The following is a 19,941-nucleotide window of genomic DNA, read 5'->3' on the forward strand; positions in this document are numbered from 1 at the left end:
ACTTTAGTGCTGAAGTGGAGCGACTGCTGCAGGAAGTGAACAAAAAGCAGCTGTTATATTTAGTAGCGTCAGCAGTGGATGCAATAACAGAAAGAAAGATGCATGGGATGCTGTCAGTCATTCACTGAACATGTGTCTGAGTTATAACTCAGTTTTTAATGAGAATCATTGAAATGTGACTCCACAGGAAGAACGTTCAACAGAAACTCAAAACCTTTGAAATGTAGTTTTGTCTCTTACATCTGATCAGCTGATCCATGTCCTCCTTTAAAGTCAATGTGAAAGTCCTTTGAGTGGTTGCTCTTTACAGACAGACAGCTGGGTTCAGGACAGTCTGGTCTCTGCTGCTGGATCCTGAAACAACAACACAACTGATAAATGTGCATGTTGGAGAAAAACTGATGTGAAATATCTTCAATCTTTTAATAAACACAACAACTGACTTTTAGAGAGAAAAGTCTATCTGACTGTTTTAAACTCTGACCTTTGACCTGTGGTCTGGCTCTTGGTTTTAGAGGGAGGGGCTCCCTCCTCTCTGTCCTCACACTGATCCATGCTGCTGAGCTCACATCCACATCAGCTCACACACACTTTGTAGCTTCACCTGCAGAGGAAACACACATCATTCATCTGCACAGCAGCTCACATGTCCATCATGTCTCCAGCTGCTCCTCCACTGATTGGCTCTTCTCCTCTGCTTCATATCAGTGTCAGCTGAATGCAGTCACACAGCAGTGAGGAAGAGGAAGCTGCCATCAGCTGCTCTACTTCTACTATCAGTCCACTAGATGGCGTCATGGAGCTGCAGCCCAGCAACATGATCCATGGACCACTGTTTCCATCCACTGACACACACAAGGACTGAGATCCACTGAGTTGATGTGACACAGTCTCTGTGTGGACAGCGTCCCTGTAGAAAACCACTGGACCAAACAAGCTACACACACAACAGCTGGGCCTCCACTTATTTCACCTCACAGCTCCACTATCACAGCAACGAACATCAGGAGTTGTTTTTTTTTTTTACCCTTTCTTCTTCTTTTTTTATGGCAGCAAATAGTAACATCAAAATGACCCCAACTGGGTGATGTGGGTTAGGGTTAAAAAGCACAAAACATTATCACACATATTTGTGTTATAAAACAAATCAACATTCATTTCCAAAACATTTAACAGCAAACATTCAATTTTTCTAACTAACTTTTCAGAATCAATCTTCATTCAGAAACAGTCTCTCTTTCTGTGGCAGCTGCCCCTCACCCAGTTGCCCCTCGCCCAGATCCTGGCCCATCACTCTAAAGGGTTATTCTGCCCTCACCAGACTGATGTCAAAACAGGAAAAATAAATACAATGCACAAATCTGCACACAACACACTATAACTAAACTAAAACACCCATAATTCAACCAAATTGCTTCAAATTTATTTTAACCATTAATACACCGTGGTAAAGTGAGCCGCTGTTTGATTTTCGTTGGGCGCGCTACAGTAAATACGGTAGGCACGGGTCTCGAGCAAAGTGAAGGTCATGAAAGATACATAAAACCTACGTGCTTTTACTGGAGAAATGTGGAGGAAAATCACTTCCAAGATGAATCAACTTTTTAGTTATATTTCACTGTCGTAAAGGGGAGAAAAATCACCTTTCATCGACATTTTACTGTAGAAATGTGGAGAAAAATTAATTTAAAACGACCTCTGTAATAAAAGCCATTCACAGTATGCTGACCTTTGACCTTACCTCACATTAATTCCTTCATATGAGTGTGTCTCATTTTTTTTTTTTTGCATATTGTTCCTGACGTCTCACTCTACCTCTGGTACAATTTTGGTAAAAATTTTACAGTAGAAATGTGGAGAAAAATCACTTTTTAAACGACCCCTACAATAAAAGCCATTCACAGTATGCTGACCTTTGACCTTACGTCACATCAATTCCTTCATAGGTGTGTTCCTCATTTCTTTTGCATACTGTTCCTGGGGTCTTATTCTACTTCTGGTATCAGTATGCAAAAGAAATGAGGAACACACCTATGAAGGAATTGAACTGACGGAAGGTCAAAGGTCAGCATACAGTAAATGGGGTTGAGTCATTATGGGTGGGATTTTTAAGATGATTTTTCTCCACATTTCTACCGTAAAATGTTACCAAATTTGTACCAGAGGTAGAGTGAGATGTCAGGAACAATATGAAGAGAAAAAAAGAGGAACACACCTATGAAGGAATTGATGTGAGGTAAGGTCAAAGGTCAGCATACTGTAACTGGGTTTTATTATAGGGGTGACTTTTAGGTTATTTTTCTCCACATTTCTACAGTAAAATTTTTACCAAAATTGTACCAGAGGTAGAGTGAGACGTCAGGAACAATATGCAAAAAAAAAAAAATGAGACACACACATAGGAATTGATGTGAGGTAAGGTCAAAGGTCAGCATACTGTGAATGGCTTTTATTATAGGGGTCGTTTTAAATTATTTTTTCTCCACATTTCTACAGTAAAATGTCGATGAAAGGTGATTTTTTTCTCCCCTTCACGGCAGTGAAATATAACTAAAAAGTTGATTCATCTTGGAAGTGATTTTCCTCCACATTTCTCCAGTAAAAGCACGTAGGTTTTATGTATCTTTCAGGACCTTCATTTTGCTCGAGAACCGTGCCTACCGTATTTACTGTAGCGCGCGCCCAACGAAAATCAAACTGGTTCACTTTACCGCGGTATTAACACCATAGTATTGCACAAATCCACTAATCCATCCACTAACTCTGCTTCTGCTCTTATTCCAGCGCTTCTACCCACAACATCCACCCAACATGGAGGACACGGTTCTGTCGGTCCAGACTTTACAGTTACAGCTCTGACTCAGCTACAGTAACATTAGAATAACACAACAACAACACAACAACAACAACACAACGACACGTTGAAGGACAGAGAACTCAGGTAACGACAGGTGTTAACGAAGAAAACATTCAGACTGTTCACCTTACCTTCACACGACGAAATAAACTACGACACAACCGCGTGGTGAAAGTGAAAGTAAACTTTAAACAGGAAGAGGAGGAGGAGGAAGAGGTGACATGTGTAATCTGAGTAGACAGACTGGTGTTTTTACTGCTGTTTATTTCTACTACTGAACCATAAAGAGTTAAAACATTAATGATAATATCGATCTCCAGTCCGCCGCTTGTCAGAAGAACATGTGTGTGTTTCCCCTGTGTGTGCTGTGTTGTTGTGATGTCGTCAGGAGCGTCAGCAGGGGGCGACACTGATCCACTGCAGCAGGGACAACACCCACAGGAGAAGAACTGGGAGCTTCCTAGAAAACATCCATGGAAAAGCAGGAGGAAGAGAAGATGGAGGGACTGTATCTTCCAATCAGCTGTAAAAGCCTCTGGCAGTGATTCTGTGTGTTTGAACTCATCTCCAGTTTCCTCCAGGACGCTGCAGGACTCCATGCACGGCTCCACTCACACTTTTACCATGAAATAAAATATTCAAGGGCACAAAAAGACATTTGGGAGCCAAATTAAAAATGTTAATGCAACACATTATTTATTTAAAGGGACATTCCGGCGTAAGTTTAACCCATGGTCTAACACACCTCTTTAATAATAATAATAAATAAATAAAACACCTCTGCTGTCAGAGAGAGAGAGAGAGAGCGTGGTGGACAACTGTGGACTGACTGAATGTGAAAGTAATCCAAAACTATAATCTGTCATCATCACAACTCAAGTTCCTTTCACACATTAACAGCTGTGCACTTTGCCTTGGCCTTGCCTGCTGGTCTCCTAAAGGGGGCGGAGTCACGGTCTTCTGGTCTCCTAAAGGGGGCGGAGTCACGGTCTGCTGGTCTCCTAAAGGGGGCGGAGTCACGGTCTGCTGGTCTCCTAAAGGGGGCGGAGTCACGGAGAATCCCATGGGACACAGAGACAGGAAACTGTCTCAGAACGAAGCGTCTAGGTTTCTAAACCGTCTTTGACCCTGCTGTTGGTGTCCAGGTAAAAAGAGGCCGAGTAAACAACGAAACATCCGAACAATTGAATTTATTAAATTAAAAAAAAAGAAGAAGAAAAGAAATAATCACCATTAATTGTTTACATTGTACAAAACAAGTTGAATGATCACAGCTATACTGTAAAGGAATAATGTATTTCTGTGGAACAGAGACACCACACTCTTGATTTTCATGTTAAGTGACAGATGGTCTGTAGTTGGACTCGTAGTTACAGCAGCACCAGGACGCCACAGGTTTTCACATTTTCTCTTCGTTAGCCAAGACCTTGAACGGTCCAAACTCCTCCTCCAGCCTCGTATACAATCAACCATTTAATGTGAAATTAATTAATTAATTAATCAGTGACGTCAAAGCTGATGGAGAGAAAAGAAAAAGAAAACTCAACGCTGCATGAAAACAACTGTAAAAGGCTTCAGAAGCTCCAGACGTCTCAGTAAACATTAAACTTTAATGTTGTTTTCAACAGGTGACTCTCAGACTCTGTAGGCACTCGATCTTTCCTCAAACATAATGTCACTTCAGACACAGAAAAAAATGCTCAGGCTCTGAAAGAAAACTAGTTTAATTAACTCAAATGACAGATTTTAACCCACATCATTTCAAGCAGAGGGGGAAAAACCATGACAGATGAAGATGACATGTATATATATATATAAAAAAACAAACAAAATGAATTAACAAAAAGCTACAAAGACAAAAAATAAAAGGACAGACACATTTCTGGCTTCTCTGGTACCGGCCCTGTTCAGTAACACAGAGCATCAATACGACCTCTTGAATGACTTTACTACAGAGATCAGTGGCGTCACCTGTGTGAGCGTTGTTTTTACATGAGAGGAACTATGAGTTGTTTTTTTGAAGATGTAGGGTTGTTTTTAGATGAGCAGAGCCGCTGGAGGTTCTTCTGATGTAGTAACCGGTCTCCTCCGACGCCGGCCGGACCGGGGGTCGGTGGACTCGCTGCTCCTCCAGAGACGTTGTAACGACGATATAAACACAGCGTGGGCAGCTCTAACAGACTCGTGGCCAAGTCAGTGTGGGCAGAGCTGGAGCAGGAGGGGGCTGCAGGGAGTTGGAGGGTTTGTTTAGTTGTCATCGTTGTCGTCATTGTTGTAGTTGTAGTTGTTGTTCCTCAGCCTCCCCCGGCGCCGCTCTGCCTCTTAAGTCTGTACAGTGAAACGGCTTCAGGACGAGCGGCTCTAGAAACCCATGCCTCCGCCCATGCCGCCCATGCCGCCCATTCCCCCCATGCCGCCCATGCCCCCGCCCATCTCCTTCTCCTCCTTGGGGATCTCCGTGACGACGGCCTCGGCGGTGGAGAGCAGCGAGGCGACTCCTGCGGCGTCCAACAGCGCCGTCCTCACCACCTGTAGCAGACGGACAGGAGGTCAATACGTTTGATTTATAACGTTTTATTACGGAGCAGAAGCTTCTCACGGCTAGTCAGAGATATTACAATTAATACTCTCATTTTGCAAAAAAGATGATGTCAGAACCAGAGAGGTAGATCAGCGTAACTCACATGAACGAAAACAAAGTTACTAGGGCTGCAACTAACGGTTATTTTCATTATCGATTAATCTGTCAATTATTTAAACGATTAATGGATTAGTTGTTTGGTCAATAAAATGTTTAAAAATGTCTCAAACCACCAGACGACGTCCTCAAATGTCTTGTTTTGTCCACAAACCAAAGAGAGACTCAGTTTTTTGTCATAAAGGAACAAAGAAACCAGAGATATTCACATTGAAGAAGCTGAAATCAGAGAATTTGGACTTTTTTTCTTTAAAAAAAAAAAAAACTACTCAAACTGATTATTAGATTATCAGAATAGTTGACGATTAATTAACAGATTATTGTTCAATTAATCAATTAATTGTTGCAGCTCTAAAAGTTACACAACAACCGCATGTTGAAGTTTGTTTTTGTTCGTTAAATTATATTAATGACAATTTACCCAACGTAGCACTGAACTGGTAGGAATTTAAATGTCAGTGTCTCATTTGTATTAGAAAAAAAAAAAGATTAAAATAAACTTAAACATTTGGTATAGATGACAATTAATGACTTCAATATATCAAACTGTTCCCCTGAAAGATTAATAATTGGTCCTATATTAATAGATACTTCAAATATTTTGTAATATTTTGACTATATTTGATTGTGAAACTAATTCATGCATAATAATCCTGATACTGTGATTATTTCTCTGACATTATTCTATGTATCTGTTACTGATACGATCCTGCAACAGTCCTGCAGGAAGTCTCAAGGTTGTATTGATCCATTTGTGTTTTATAGAAGTGATGATTGATCTGACATCGTCTCTTCTTCTTCATTCACATCATTTAATATCAACAAATGATCATTTCCACATCACAGCCTCTCACCGAGTCAAGTTCATTTAAACTTACGGCGCCAAATGTAAAAATTAATTTGGACATTTTCCACAGAGGACTTTTCACCTACACTGCAAAAACTCAAAATCTTTCCAAGAATATTTGTCTAATTTCTTGTCAAAATGTCTCATTTCTAGTCTAAACTAATCTCTTTCCACTTTAAATAAGACTCATCACCTAAAAATTTACTTGTTTTTAGATCAGTTTCACTTGTTTCAAACTAATTTTCACTTGAAATAAGTAGAAAAATCTGCCAGAGAAAGGAAGTTTTTTTTGTGCTTGTAATAAGGAAGAAAAACTTGCTCCACTATCAGATTTTTCTACTTATTTCAAGTGAAAATATGCTTGAATGAAGTAAAAAGTGTCTAAAAACAAGCTGCTTTTTAATGCGACGAGTCTTATTTTAAGTATAATGAGATTTGTTTTGACTAGAAATAAGACAAATATTCTTGGTAAGATATGTGAGTTTTTGCAGTGTGCTCCCCTCAGACCCTCCGACCAGCAGGTGGCAGCGTTCACAAGCATCTACATCTCTGATAGACTCTGTACCTTGGTGGGGTCGATGATGCCCTTCTCCACCATGTTGACGTACTCCCCCAGCATGGCGTCGTAGCCGATCTCCGCCGCTTCCTGCAGGATCTTCTCCACCACCAGAGATCCCTCCACGCCGGCGTTCTTAGCGATGGTCATGGACGGGATACGCAGCGCCCGGCGGATGATGTCCACACCTGGACACGAGGTGGAACAGAGAGAGATGAACAAACAGCTGCTGGTTGGAACAATCTGAAGGTGTTCACGTATTACAGTCACAGTTTAAAGGGATAGTTCAACATTTTGTCAAATTGTCCCATTGCCATAATCCCTATAGTCATAGCAGTAGGTTTGTTACCTTTAATTGTCGGTGCAAGCTGTTTTTAGAACGGCGGAGCAGAGCCGTGAGCTGCTCAGAGCTACGCTACGGAGGCTCATTATGGGATTTCTTTGGTTTCCCTCATCAAACTAATCAAATACACAATCCAACAACTCCACAACGCTCTGGTGGACAAGTTGTGAGCTGCACATTCACCACGCTATGAGATAATAACACAACGTTACCACACAGAGTTGTTTTAGAGGGAAATACAGAGACTGTTGATGAAAAACTGTCCCTGAAGGCAACGCGCATCAGTGGTTTTGCATGAATTTCCCTTTAAAACAACTCTGTGTGGTAACGTTGTGGAGTTGTTGGATTGTGTATTTGATGAGTTTGATGAGGCAAACCAAGAAATCCCATAATGAGCCTCCGTAGCGTAGCTCTGAGCAGCTCACGGCTCTGCTCCGCCGTTCTAAAAATAGCTTGCACCGACAATTAAAGGCAACGAACCTACTGCTATGACTATAGGGATTATGGCAATGGGACAATTTAACAACATGCTGTAATGTAATCTGTGCAAAGGGTTTTTAAATACTTAAAGGGATAGTTCAACATTTTGTCAGACAGTTATTGTCTGAGGTTCACTGACCGATCTTCTGGTCGTTGTTGGCTGGTTTGATGGTGTCCAGTGATGGGATGCAGCGCAGCAGAGCGCAGCCTCCACCGGGGACGATGCCCTCCTCCACCGCCGCCCGCGTGGCGTTCAGAGCGTCCGTCACGCGGTCCTTCTTCTCATTCACCTCCACGTCGCTGGTTCCTCCGATCTGAAAGAGGAAAAACGATTGAATCCTAACTTTATTCTCAGAGGAAACACAAACAAACACCCGATGTGTCATCAACCGTTTCCTTCCCGTCCTGCTCGGTTCGCACCTTCAACACAGCGACGCCGTCCGACAGCTTGGCCAGACGCTCGTTGAGCTTCTCCTTCTCGTAGTCGCTGGTGGTGCTCTCCAGCTGCTCCACGATCTCCGCCGCGCGCTTGTCCACCTCGGCCGCGCTGCCGCCGCCTCGCAGCAGCAGCGTGTCGTCCTTGGTGATCTGCACCTCGCCGACCTTCCCGAAGTCGTGAGCCTGGATGTCCTCCAGGGCCACGCCCACCGTGTCGTCGCCAAACACCTGCAGGAAGGAACGAGTCGGTTCAAAACCCCGTCTCAAACTTGCACAGTATCATTATTGTTTTGGTTTCTTTTTACATAGATTCAGGGTTCCTACGCAAGTATGGAAAGTATGGAATTTGATTTTATACATTTCCAGGTCTGGAAAAGTATGGAAAATGGAAATTATTGTATGGAAATATATTTATCTTAAAGCAGATATCAGTGGAATGTTTTTGTTAATATAAGTCCTAAATAGTCCTATTTTCCGTCAGCAATCACTTACATGAAGTATTTCAGCCTAAACACGAGTCTCTCCGTCACTCTGCTCTGCTGTAACCCGAGGAGAAAATTTTCCTTGTGGGATACAAGTGTTATCCAATGAGGAGAGAGAACGGCATGAAGGGCTGTGTGTGCAGCCAAGGGATGCGCGTGAATGTGGTGACGTAGCACGAGGACCAATTGATGCCTGACAAGGGCGGGGGCTGCTAACTCATGGTGCGTTCAAAGAAACTCGTACTTTGTGTTTTTCCTTCCTGTGAAGTCATACCAGTTCGATCTGGTACGAGTTCACGGGTCGGAAGTTACGAGTGGCCGTTATAGGGAACTTTCACAGACAACAGGATGGTAAAAACACGAGCTACGGGTTACCTGGAACGCTACCAAGTCGTAGTTGTGACTTGAAGCTGTAACTTACGGTTTCAAAAGCCTGCCTTGAACGCAGCATTAGCCGAAACGGCCGTGAAGCTGATATCTGCTTTAATATCTTATCTGGGTTTGGTCTCATCTGAAGTTATCTGGGTTAATTATTTTTGTATGTGCTACCTATAGCTAAAATCTCCTGGAAATTATTTGGTTACATAATGGCATACACATTCAGAATACAAATGAAAACAAATGATTAATTGCATGATTTTTTTTATATAATGCACAACTATTTACTCAAATATCACAAATTATTTAAATTTTTTACAGAGAAATCTGGAAATTAGGGTCTGGAAAAAGTATGGAATTTGGAAATTTCAAATGCGTAGGAACCCTGATTGTTTGTCTTTTGTCTTTTGTCTTTTGATGTGCTTGTTTGTGACAAATAAAAATCAAATCAAATCAAATCAATGTCTGACTTTTTAAAGAAACATGGCTTAATGGAGGAGTCGACTCACGGTTCCTCCGGTGGCGACGGCCATGTCCTTCAGCTGGTTCTTCCTGTTGTCTCCGAAGCCGGGCGCCTTCACAGCGACCACCTGCAGCCCCACCTTCAGCCTGCAGACACACACACACACACGTTGTTAGTTCTGGTTCAGACTAGAGCACTGGAATAAGAGAGTAATGACACCACCATTGACTCCCGTGGTAAGGGTTTAAAGGTTTAAGGGTTTTGCGCCCCCTAGTGGCAGGATATGGGTATTGCAAAAGCGCCCAGAAAACTCATTCACTCCAATGTATGTGTGTTGCCCACTTGCTTCTAAATTGATGAAAACGGCCGTGTTTTTGTTTTTAGGTGTCTTGGTCATATCAACTTATACTTATAATTTTTTTATTACAAAATGTTGATATTCAAGGCTGACTTTAATTCTTGATGAATAAAAACATGAGTCTGTCTTGCGCTGGTCAAAGAATTTCACGGTGCGGAGGCTCATAAATGTAGTGAGAAAACACTTCGCTTTTCCAAAACTCCTCGTTGTCCCTTTTTTTTTTTTTTTTTTTTTTTTTACTAGCCTTATGTGTTAATGTTTATCTGTAAAGGTTCCTCAATGATGCTATTAACGTGGGTGATCTATAAATGTCCTTAAATTATTGAAAATACCACACTGCTCATTCACCAACAATGCAGAGATGTCAGTTCTTGGGCGCTTTTGCAAAACCCATATTCCTCCACCAGGAGGCGCTGCCATTGGACCAATGCTGTCCTTACTCTCTTTTCCAGTGCTCTAGTTCAGACATGTCTCCTCACCAGTCATGTGACCAGTCATGTGACCAGTCAGCTGACCGGTTAAGACCGGTCCTGACCGGTCCTGACCGGTCCTGACCCACCTGTTGAGGACCAGCGTGCTCAGAGCTTCTCCGTCCACGTCCTCGGCCACGATGACCAGCGGTTTGCGGTGCTGGTTGGCGATCTCCAGGGCGGGAACGATGCTCTGCACGCTGGAGATCTTCTTCTCACTCAGCAGCAGGTAGGCGTCCTGGAACTCCACCTTCTGGCCTGGGGAGGGACAACATGCTCAGTTAAAGGGATAGTTCACCCAAAATTAAAATTTCACTCATTATCTACTCATCCCCCTCATGTGGACTAAGGGCTGGGAGAAGTTTCAGAGTCCTCCGTGCCTTCTCTGAGTTACAGGGGGTCTCCGTGCAGCAGTATTTGTCCATATAATGGTTGTCAATGGATACCAACTGTCTTCGTAACAAAAAGACACACCAAAAAACATCCAAATACCTCCATGCTGCTCGTCTGTAATGTCCCTCTTGTATTGAAGCCCCAACATGAGAAATTGTTCCAAAAAAATTAAATAAGTCTATATTTTAAGCTTGTTTGTAGTGGAAGCTCCCAGTGTCTTAGTTCACTGCTCTTCCTGTGTCTGAGCGGCGGAACAATTTCTCATGTTGGGGCTTCAATACAAGACGGACATTACATCAAGGGGGCAGTTGTCGGTCTGAGAAGTGAAGCTCACTTCCGCGTTCAAAAAGCTGCAATCCCCGTGGCTGTCGCTGGGGGCTGGCTCCAGAAGGGAGCAACTCCAATTGAGCCCCATGTTAAAATAGCCGATTTTACAGCTTAAAAAAACATATTTACAGCCTGGTACATTTTATTTTTTTGGTCTCAACCGATAGTTTCTACCCCCGCACACACTCTGAGGGGGGTGAACTTTTTTTAAACTCTACCGTTTTACTGTTATTGGGTTTAAAGTTCTGGCCAATTAGGGCGCAGAACCGTTGAGTGACAGGTCCGGAGACCGCTGCTACGAGGCCAGTGGGCGGGCCCTCGGCCGGCCAACGGCCGCACCGCTTCAAATATGGCAAGTAGAATCCAACATGGCGCGGTTCTAACCCCCGTAGTAGCGGCACAAAACAGACTCCCCCAAACCAATGGGTGACGTCACGGTGCTACGGCCATTCTTTTTACAGTCTATGCATTACATACGAGCAGCATGGAGGTATTTGGATGTTTTTTGGTGTGTCTTTTTGTTATGAAGACAGTTGGTATCCATTTGCAACCGTTATATGGACATGCACTGCTACGCCGAGACCCCCTGTAACTCAGAGAAGCCACGGAGGACTCTGAAACTTCTCCCAGCCCTTAGTCCACATGAGGGTGAAATTTCAATTTTGGGTGAACTATCTCTTTAATACATTATTATAAAGCAGCAGAGGAGGAGGAGGAGGAGGAGCTCCCTGCAGACGCCGTCAACACCTTTACCTTTGGCGGTGTTGATGAAGTACGGGGAGATGTAGCCGCGGTCGAACTTCATGCCCTCGATGATCTCCAGCTCGTCGTGCAGAGTCTTTCCGTCCTGAGACACAGAGACTCATCAGGTCAACAGCTCGTTTACAGAACAACAACCGTCATCAGAGTGTTTACAGTCACAGAGCAGTCGACCGTCTGCTAGGAGTTCTGTTCTTGTCTTAGTTTACATTCAACAGGCAAAAAATCTAATAATTGACAGAAAAAGTTGTCATGTCGTCCTCCGCAACACCAGGTGGAGAGATGTTTTATTTCAGCTAGAGCACTGGAAAAGAGAGTAAGGACACCTCCATTGACTCCCGTGGTAATAAGGGTTTTGTGCCCCTAGTGGCAGGATATGGGTATTGCCCAGTAAGTGCCCAGAAAACTCATTCACTCCAATAATGTGTGTTGCCCACTTGCTTGTAAATTGATGAAAACGGCCGTGTTTTTGTTTTTAGGTGTCTTGGTCATATCAAACTATACTTATAATTTGTTTATTACAAAATGTAGATTGAAACATTAATGTAGACAACTGTTTTTGTTGTTTTTTACTCGCCTATGTGTTAATGTTTATCTGTAAAGGATCCTCAATGATGCTATTAACGTGGGTGATCTATAAATGTCCTTAAATTATTGAAAACACCACACTGCTCATTCACCAACAATGCAGAGATGTCAGTTCTTGGGCGCTTTTGCAAAACCCATATTCCTCCACCAGGAGGCGCTGCCATTGGACCACTGCGTGTTGTTACTCTCTTTTCCAGTGCTCTAGTTTCAGCAGGTTAATACGACTTCTCTGTCTCCTAGTAAATAACTGGATATAAATAACTTTGAGTTCTCAACTACAGTTCCCGACCGAACCAGCTGGTCCGGGATGAAAATATAAACTAAACATACTAGAGCTGTCAGAACGAACTTCTCTGTTTGAACTGAATTCAAATTATTTTCAAAATGAGAACATTAAAAGGTGGAAACTGACGTAACGTGTTCCTTCCACAACGACACAAATCAACGTCGTGCGTCACGATGTTCGGCTTTGTTTATAAGATGTCAGGAAGCAGCTGTGTGGTAGCAAACATGTTGATAAAACGACGTAGAGCTGCAGCTTCTAATATACCAGCAGAGTTTTTTATTTTAATTGCCTGTTCATTTGGCTTTGGCCTACGTGTTCCCACACTGAGTTTTTTTTTCTTTTATAAATCAATCGATCCACAGATCACTTGGTGTCGATCCAAACGGTTTAACTATGACCGGTTGCACCACTACTTATAATATTTCTATTTCCCTTCTTGAAGTTTTATATTGAGTTGGTAAAACTTCAGTGTGTTGCAAATGTTACAGAACAGATTTGTGAATACACACGCAGAAGAAAAAACGGTTACATGCACTTCAGTCGTCCAGTTATAGACGGATTAAGGCAATTCCTTTTTCAAACCGTCATGTAAAAGGTACTGACAGAACCATAACATTAAATATTCAAAATTCTGAAGTTTTTACTAATTTTTATAAACAAAATATATTTGATTACCACATACACATGTATTGACTCTGGGCCTGTCAGTATTCCCCATAAATCTTTAATTAACTCTAAACTAATGTGAATTCTGTTGGAACAGAGGAGTCGGTTGTGACAGTTAACTCCAGCTCTGACCAATCGGAGGTGAACTGACCTTGACGGTGATGACGCCCTTGCGGCCGACCTTCTTCATGGCGTTAGAGATGATGGTGCCGATCTCCACGTCTCCGTTGGCGGAGATGGTGGCGACCTGGAGGACGGACGGACAGCGAGCTGTTAGAGGTCGTCACTACTACTATCACATCATTACATCATGACGGTATAATCCCCAGCCGGTCTTCATTTCATTTCTTTAGATCTCCATTAGCTTTGGCTAAGGCCATCGCTATTCCTCCTGGAGTCTACCTTCACAGATTAACTCTCCATTGCAGTAGATAATTACAGAAACACATCACACCATCAACACAATAACAACATCCATAACCACAACAACTCACAACGATCTACAAGACAAAACAGTACAAACAACATATACATATTACTGGACCTTATTAATTTCCACAGTGTAGCTATTACCATAGTAGTGAGATAGTCAGATGTTCAAAAACATACGTTCCTCATAATTACATTAACTTACAGAAACAGTACCCGATACATAAGCAGACTTAAAGGGATAGTTCACCCAAAATTCAAATGTCACTCATTATCTACTCACCCTCATGTGGGCTGGGCTTCAATACAAGACGGACATTACATACGAGCAGCATGGAGGTATTTGGATGTTTTTTGGTGTGTCTTTTTGTTACGAAGACAGTTGGTATCCATTTGCAACCGTCATATGTACATGCACTGCTACGCCGAGACCCCCTGTAACTCAGAGAAGCCACGGAGGACTCTGAAACTTCTCCCAGCCCTTAGTCCACATGAGGGGGAGTAGATAATGAGTGACATTTGAATTTTGGGCGAACTATCCCTTTAAGTCTGCTTATGTATTGGGTACTGTTTCTGTAAGTTAATGTAATTATGCGGACCTATGGATCCCAGTCCTACGCACCTGAGAAAATAGATGTGCGGAGACGCTTCTTCACTAAGTAAATCAGACAAACACTAATTGATTGGACCAAATAGCTTCAGCTAGTTAGAGCAGCTGTTTGACTGATAAACGTTCTTTATCTGTATCTGTCCGCCGTACCTGTGCGATCTCCTCGGGCGTGGTGACGGGCTTGGACAGCGCCTTCAGCTGGTTGATGACGGTCTCCACGGCGAGCATGACCCCGCGGCGGATCTCCACGGGGTTGGCCCCCTTGCTGATGGTGTCGAAGCCCTCCTTGGCGATGGCGCGGGCCAGCACGGTGGCCGTGGTGGTGCCGTCGCCCGCCTCCTCGTTGGTGTTGTTGGCCACGTCCTGCACCAGCTTGGCGCCGATGTTCTTGTACTTGTCCTTCAGGTCGATGCTCTTGGCCACCGTCACGCCGTCCTTGGTCACCTTGGGGCTGCCCCAGCTCTGCTCGATGATGACGGTGCGGCCCTGCAGGACGAGACGACGGGGGAGAGCGTTAAAACTAGCAGGGATGGGACCGAACACTGAGCTTTTATTGGGACCGACTGAAAAACGGTTCCACATTTCATCACCTGAACGAGAGTGAGAGTGTTACCGCCAGCCTGTCGCTTTAAATCATTTGTTTTTTTATTTGACAGTTTCACACAGAACTTTCTGAGGCTGTAAGACTCTCTCCATGTTTCTCCTGCTGCCTCGGTCAAGAGGGAACATTTACACTTTTACAGACAAGGCTATCGTCTCATAAACTATTGGATTTTTTTCCCCACTGAATGACTGTTCGATTATTCAAAAATAATTGCTCATCCCTAAAACATAAAAAGGAGGCATATTCCGCCCCTTTTCCACTAGTTCCCAGGTGTCTTAAAGACATGTCTAAAGACATCGCAGCTCTTTTCATCCTCTCTTAAAGAGGAACTAAACCCCCAAACCACTTTTTTCTGCTGAAAACAAATATATTTGGGTATAAGGTAGTGTTGTCAGTTGATTCTGGTCCAACTTTTGACATTTTAGTCAAAATATTTCAATTTGGTGTATTTTGTAGTAAAAATGTAGAGTGACTGCCCTCTATGGGTTGAAACACGGCTATTACAATCAAATTTTTCTATTGGCTGAGATGGAGGCAGATGACGTTTTGGAGGCAGCTTTCGTCACCGGCCACCAGCTCCCCGACCAATCAGCACCGGCTGCTGCCTGCCGCTAACGGTTGCTAGGCACTCTAGCTGCAGCTAACGGCTGCTAACAGCTGCCTGGATGGGAATCGTTAGTGCGGCCGCCGCTGGCGCTAACGAGCCGTTAACGAGCTAACGAGCCGGCGGATCAGCTGTAGATGCTGTGTCACGGCTCTGGCGTCCTCTCCTAGTAGTGTCCGCCCTACTAGTGCTGTTAGAGTCGCTCGTTAGTAGCTCGTTAGCGCTAGCAGAAGTGTCGATGTGTGTTTATTACTTTTTTTTCTCTTTTGTGTGATTTCGCGGGTGTGAATGGGGCGCAGGGGAGGGGGGAGGGGGGATCGGAGAGTGCTCAGGAGTCCCGCCCATAATCAAGGCATTTTTTGAATTTCAAGCTTAGAGCACGTCATCCAAAACTGAGGGGTTTAGTTCCCCTTTAACAGCCCCTTTCAGTGCCTGTCCCTTTAAATGAACCACTACTAGCCCCGCCCCTTCTACTGGTACCAGGTAGGGGTGGGGTTATGCAAATTCAAATCCTAGTTACATCACTGGAAGACAACTACCAATGTGTTGAAGAAATCTGTCTTGTTCAGAGCCATTCTGGAGTGGAACTCCTTGCCGCTTTATATTGTACTATCAAACTCCAAAGGAAGGTATACATTTTTGCTGAAACAGTTTCTTTGAATGGTCCAGCAACAGTAATGCGGGTGTTGGTAAAACAATTATCCTACCCTATGAGACTGCTCTTTCTTTTTCTTTTCCTCTATCCTGTATCACTTTGACTGGTACTAGGACTCCAGGAAGAATACCCAGGCTAATGTGCTGGAGCTAATGGAGATCCAATAAATAAATAAACTGAGAGAACAGCTGGTAAAACCACATGGATTTCAACCTTTCAGAGCCTGAACATTACAGATTTTTGTGTCAATTCTCACATTTTGGGGCCGGAAGACAAGACAAACACCTTGATATTGTATGTTAAAGAGCCTTCAAAAGGTGATATTTACATAATATGTCGCCTTTAAAGGCTGAGGAGTTGTGATGTTGAGAAATCAATATTCAAATTTCAAATATGTTGACTATTCTTTTGCAGACATAATTTTAATTAGCACACAAATGTGAAAGGTTCTACCCATCCCTATTAAACCTGTGTCGTGAGCAGCTGTTGTTGTTGTTGTTACCTTGGGTCCCATGGTAACGGCCACGGCGTCGGCCAGCAGGTCGACTCCCTGCAGCATGAGGGCGCGAGCGTCGGCGCCGAACTTCACGTCTTTGGCGTAAGATCGTGTCAGGTGAGGAGCCAGAGCCCGACACACCGGCCGCACCTGCTTCATGACGGAGGGAAGACGGAACATCTCTACAGGAAGGACAAGAGCAGAGGGAAGCTGTCAAAATAAGAGCGCTGCAATTTATTAAAACCTGTCAAAATAAGAGCGCTGCAATTTATTGGAAAACCTGTCAAAATAAGAGCACGGTAATCTATTAAAACCTGTCAAAATAAGAGCACCACAATTTATTAAAAATTCTGTCAAAATAAGAGTGATGCAATCTATTAAAACCTGTCAAAATAAGAGCACTGCAACCTATTAAAACCTGTCAAAATAAGAGCACTGCAATTTATTAAAACCTGTCAAAATAAGAGCACCACAATTTATTAAAAATTCTGTCAAAATAAGAGTGATGCAATCTATTAAAACCTGTCAAAATAAGATCACTGCAATCTATTAAAACCTGTCAAAATAAGAGCGCTGCAATCTATTAAAACCCGTCAAAATAAGAGCGTCACAATTTATTAAACCCTGTCAAAATAAGAGCGCTGCAATTTATTAAAACCCGTCAAAATAAGAGCACGACAATTTATTAAAACCTGTCAAAATAAGAGCGCTGCAATCTATTAAACCCTGTCAAAATAAGAGCACCACAAGTTATTAAACCTGTCAAAATAAGAGAACTGCAATTTATTAAAAATTCTGTCAAAATAAGAGCGCTGCAATCTATTAAAACCTGTCAAAATAAGAGCGCCACAATTTATTAAACCTGTCAAAATAAGAGCACCACAATTTATTAAACCTGTCAAAATAAGAGCACCACAATCTATTAAAACCTGTCAAAATAAGAGCGCCACAACAAGCTTTAGTGAGATCGACCTGTGCAAAGTGCACCTGAGTAATTATTCTCCAAATCCACTCATCCACTCAGCAGCAGCTCAGGTTACCTATTACACAGGGTTACTCTGCCCCCGGTGGCCACTGAGGGAACAACCACTCAGTGAATGAATGAATGAATGAATGAATGAATGAATGAATGAATGAATGAATGAATGAATGAATGAATGAGAGTCCAACACTCAAAAAAACACGCCACAGTGAACCTGACATCAACAGCTGTGAATCTCATGAGGGTTTTTTTTTGTCTTGACTAATTTAAACACTTGTATTTCTGGCCAGAGACAAACAGCATCACAGGTTCCTTTAGTCCAAGAGATTCTGATCCTTCAGATTAATGAACGACCGACTAAAACCCAAAGATTCAACCGACAGAGACACAAACAGCAGAAAGAAGTCTAAACATCTATTAAAAGGTTAAATGATGAGTCATAAAACGCACACATGAATATTAGAGATAAACGGTCGAGGCTCAGCTCAGTGTCCTCGGGACAAACTGACTAGTTCAACATGAAAACCAGGTTTACTGTTGATAAACACTGTTCTTAATAATCTACTGATTAATAATCAAGAATGTGGTTAGTGTCCATGTTGGTGATGATTAGTTGGGACAGAAATGATACATCAAAAAATTAAATTACATCATCATAACTTCAATATTTTACAATCTGTCTAATAAAATGTGTAGTTCTACAGTGTCTAGTTTTGCTGCTGACAGTCTTTATAACACTAAAAATGTTATACAATGAGAACTTGCAGAACAATAAGGAATAAAAACATATTATATTAAAAATCAAATTAAAACAATAAATAAAAAAAGGTATATGAAAGATAGAAGTAAATGTATGAAACACTGAGCTGACATCTGTCTCACAGCTGCAGCCTTTAATCCACTGATCAGTCATAATTAACAGACAAATACTTTATATTGTTTATTGTCCATCTGTTAATTATAGTTTTTAATAATTATATTTGAGGATTATGTATTGTGTCTTATATTTTACATCATGTTGTGTTGTGTTTGGGCGTCCTTGAATAAGACAGTTTGCTCTCAGTGGCCTCCTCTGTATAAAGAACAGTTTGAATGAATGAATGAATGAATGAGTCATTTTACAGAGAAATAGTGTGGTCAAAGTTTTTGGATGATTTTTAAAACACAAATTTACTGAAACTGAGAAGATTTGGTGATTTATCCTCTTACTTATGATCATAACCTAAACATTTTACTGGTTAAACTGTGTTAAACATTTATCTTCTTGTGTTTAACCGATCAATTAATTAATTAACCGATAATAACAGGCAGATAAATGTGATGTAATTCAGAGTAAACGGTGTGAGTCTTCCCAGATGGACTGAAGGACCTTGGATGGAGGATTTCTATTTTCTACTAGTGATGACTCGTATTATTTTACCCTCCAACGGGAATAAAGACGTGAATCCGGACCGTGAAGGCACCATTCTCCCTTCAGACATTGATTATATGAATTAACATGTTGCACACATGATTTAATTCACCCACTTCCTGCTGAACCCACGTGTGTTCGCCAGGTCGCGAGTCACAAGGTCAAACCATGTGTCTCCTCATCCCTCAACCTGAGGATCGATCAGCACAGAGTCCTATCAATAATCAACCCATACTCATACAACTGCAGGTTAAGTCTCATTATTATAATAAATCATATTTTAACTCGGGTTTTTTTTTCTTTACCTGCAGAGCTGCGTCTCATTATGAAGCTTCATCAGTCTGAGCAGCTCCACACTGACATTTAACATCCAGTTAAAGGTAAATAAGTCAGTTAAAGAGCTAATTTGAGTCTAAAGTCACTGTTAAACACGTGTGTCCTTGTGATTAATTGAAAGAAAAAATCTGTGTGCAGGGCGGAATTAGAGCTGAGCTGAGATCAGTGCAGTTTTCCTCTGAGTTTTCACATAAAAACGAGCTGAATAAAGGCAGATTTATACCAGTAAATGACCAACAAGAGTCTGATATAAAGAGTTAGTAAAGTGTGTGAACTCACCTGTGGTTAAAGGCTCGTAGCTGCTACCAGGTGTGAACCACGGGGTGATATAACTCCTGCAGGAGAGGAGAGGAGAAGACAGACAGGCCGAGTGCTGCGGATCAGACCGGACTGCACATGGTCTATCACATCCGGGCTATTTACCG

At 42.4% G+C, this 19,941-nt stretch overlaps 2 protein-coding genes across 2 annotated transcripts in view; both read right to left on the reverse strand.

Annotated features, from left to right (window-relative positions):
* LOC311004122 (protein NLRC3-like) overlaps positions 1-5,115 on the reverse strand; it is a gene marked incomplete at both ends in the record, with an annotated part of 177,378 nt that extends 172,263 nt beyond the window's left edge. Inside the window, one exon of the mRNA XM_083996070.1 lies at positions 4,937-5,115. Within this exon, the coding sequence (XP_083852196.1) occupies positions 4,937-5,115 (179 nt within the window). The remainder of the gene's footprint in view (positions 1-4,936) is intronic.
* Positions 4,787-19,896, reverse strand: hspd1 (heat shock 60 protein 1). Its single transcript, XM_083996831.1, has 11 exons — positions 19,796-19,896; positions 16,794-16,969; positions 14,579-14,914; positions 13,541-13,636; positions 11,844-11,937; positions 10,460-10,628; positions 9,589-9,688; positions 8,202-8,447; positions 7,921-8,095; positions 6,968-7,146; positions 4,787-5,386 (listed from the first exon to the last, which is right to left on the reverse strand). Exons 2-11 carry the CDS (start codon positions 16,965-16,967, stop codon positions 5,219-5,221), a joined length of 1,737 nt encoding a protein of 578 aa, XP_083852957.1. The 5' UTR covers positions 16,968-16,969; positions 19,796-19,896; the 3' UTR covers positions 4,787-5,218.
* Between the last annotated feature and the right edge of the window lie 45 nt (positions 19,897-19,941).

The sequence above is a fragment of the Trachurus trachurus genome (assembly GCF_905171665.1).
Source record: "Trachurus trachurus genome assembly, chromosome: 21".
Classification (NCBI taxonomy): Eukaryota; Metazoa; Chordata; class Actinopteri; order Carangiformes; family Carangidae; genus Trachurus; species Trachurus trachurus.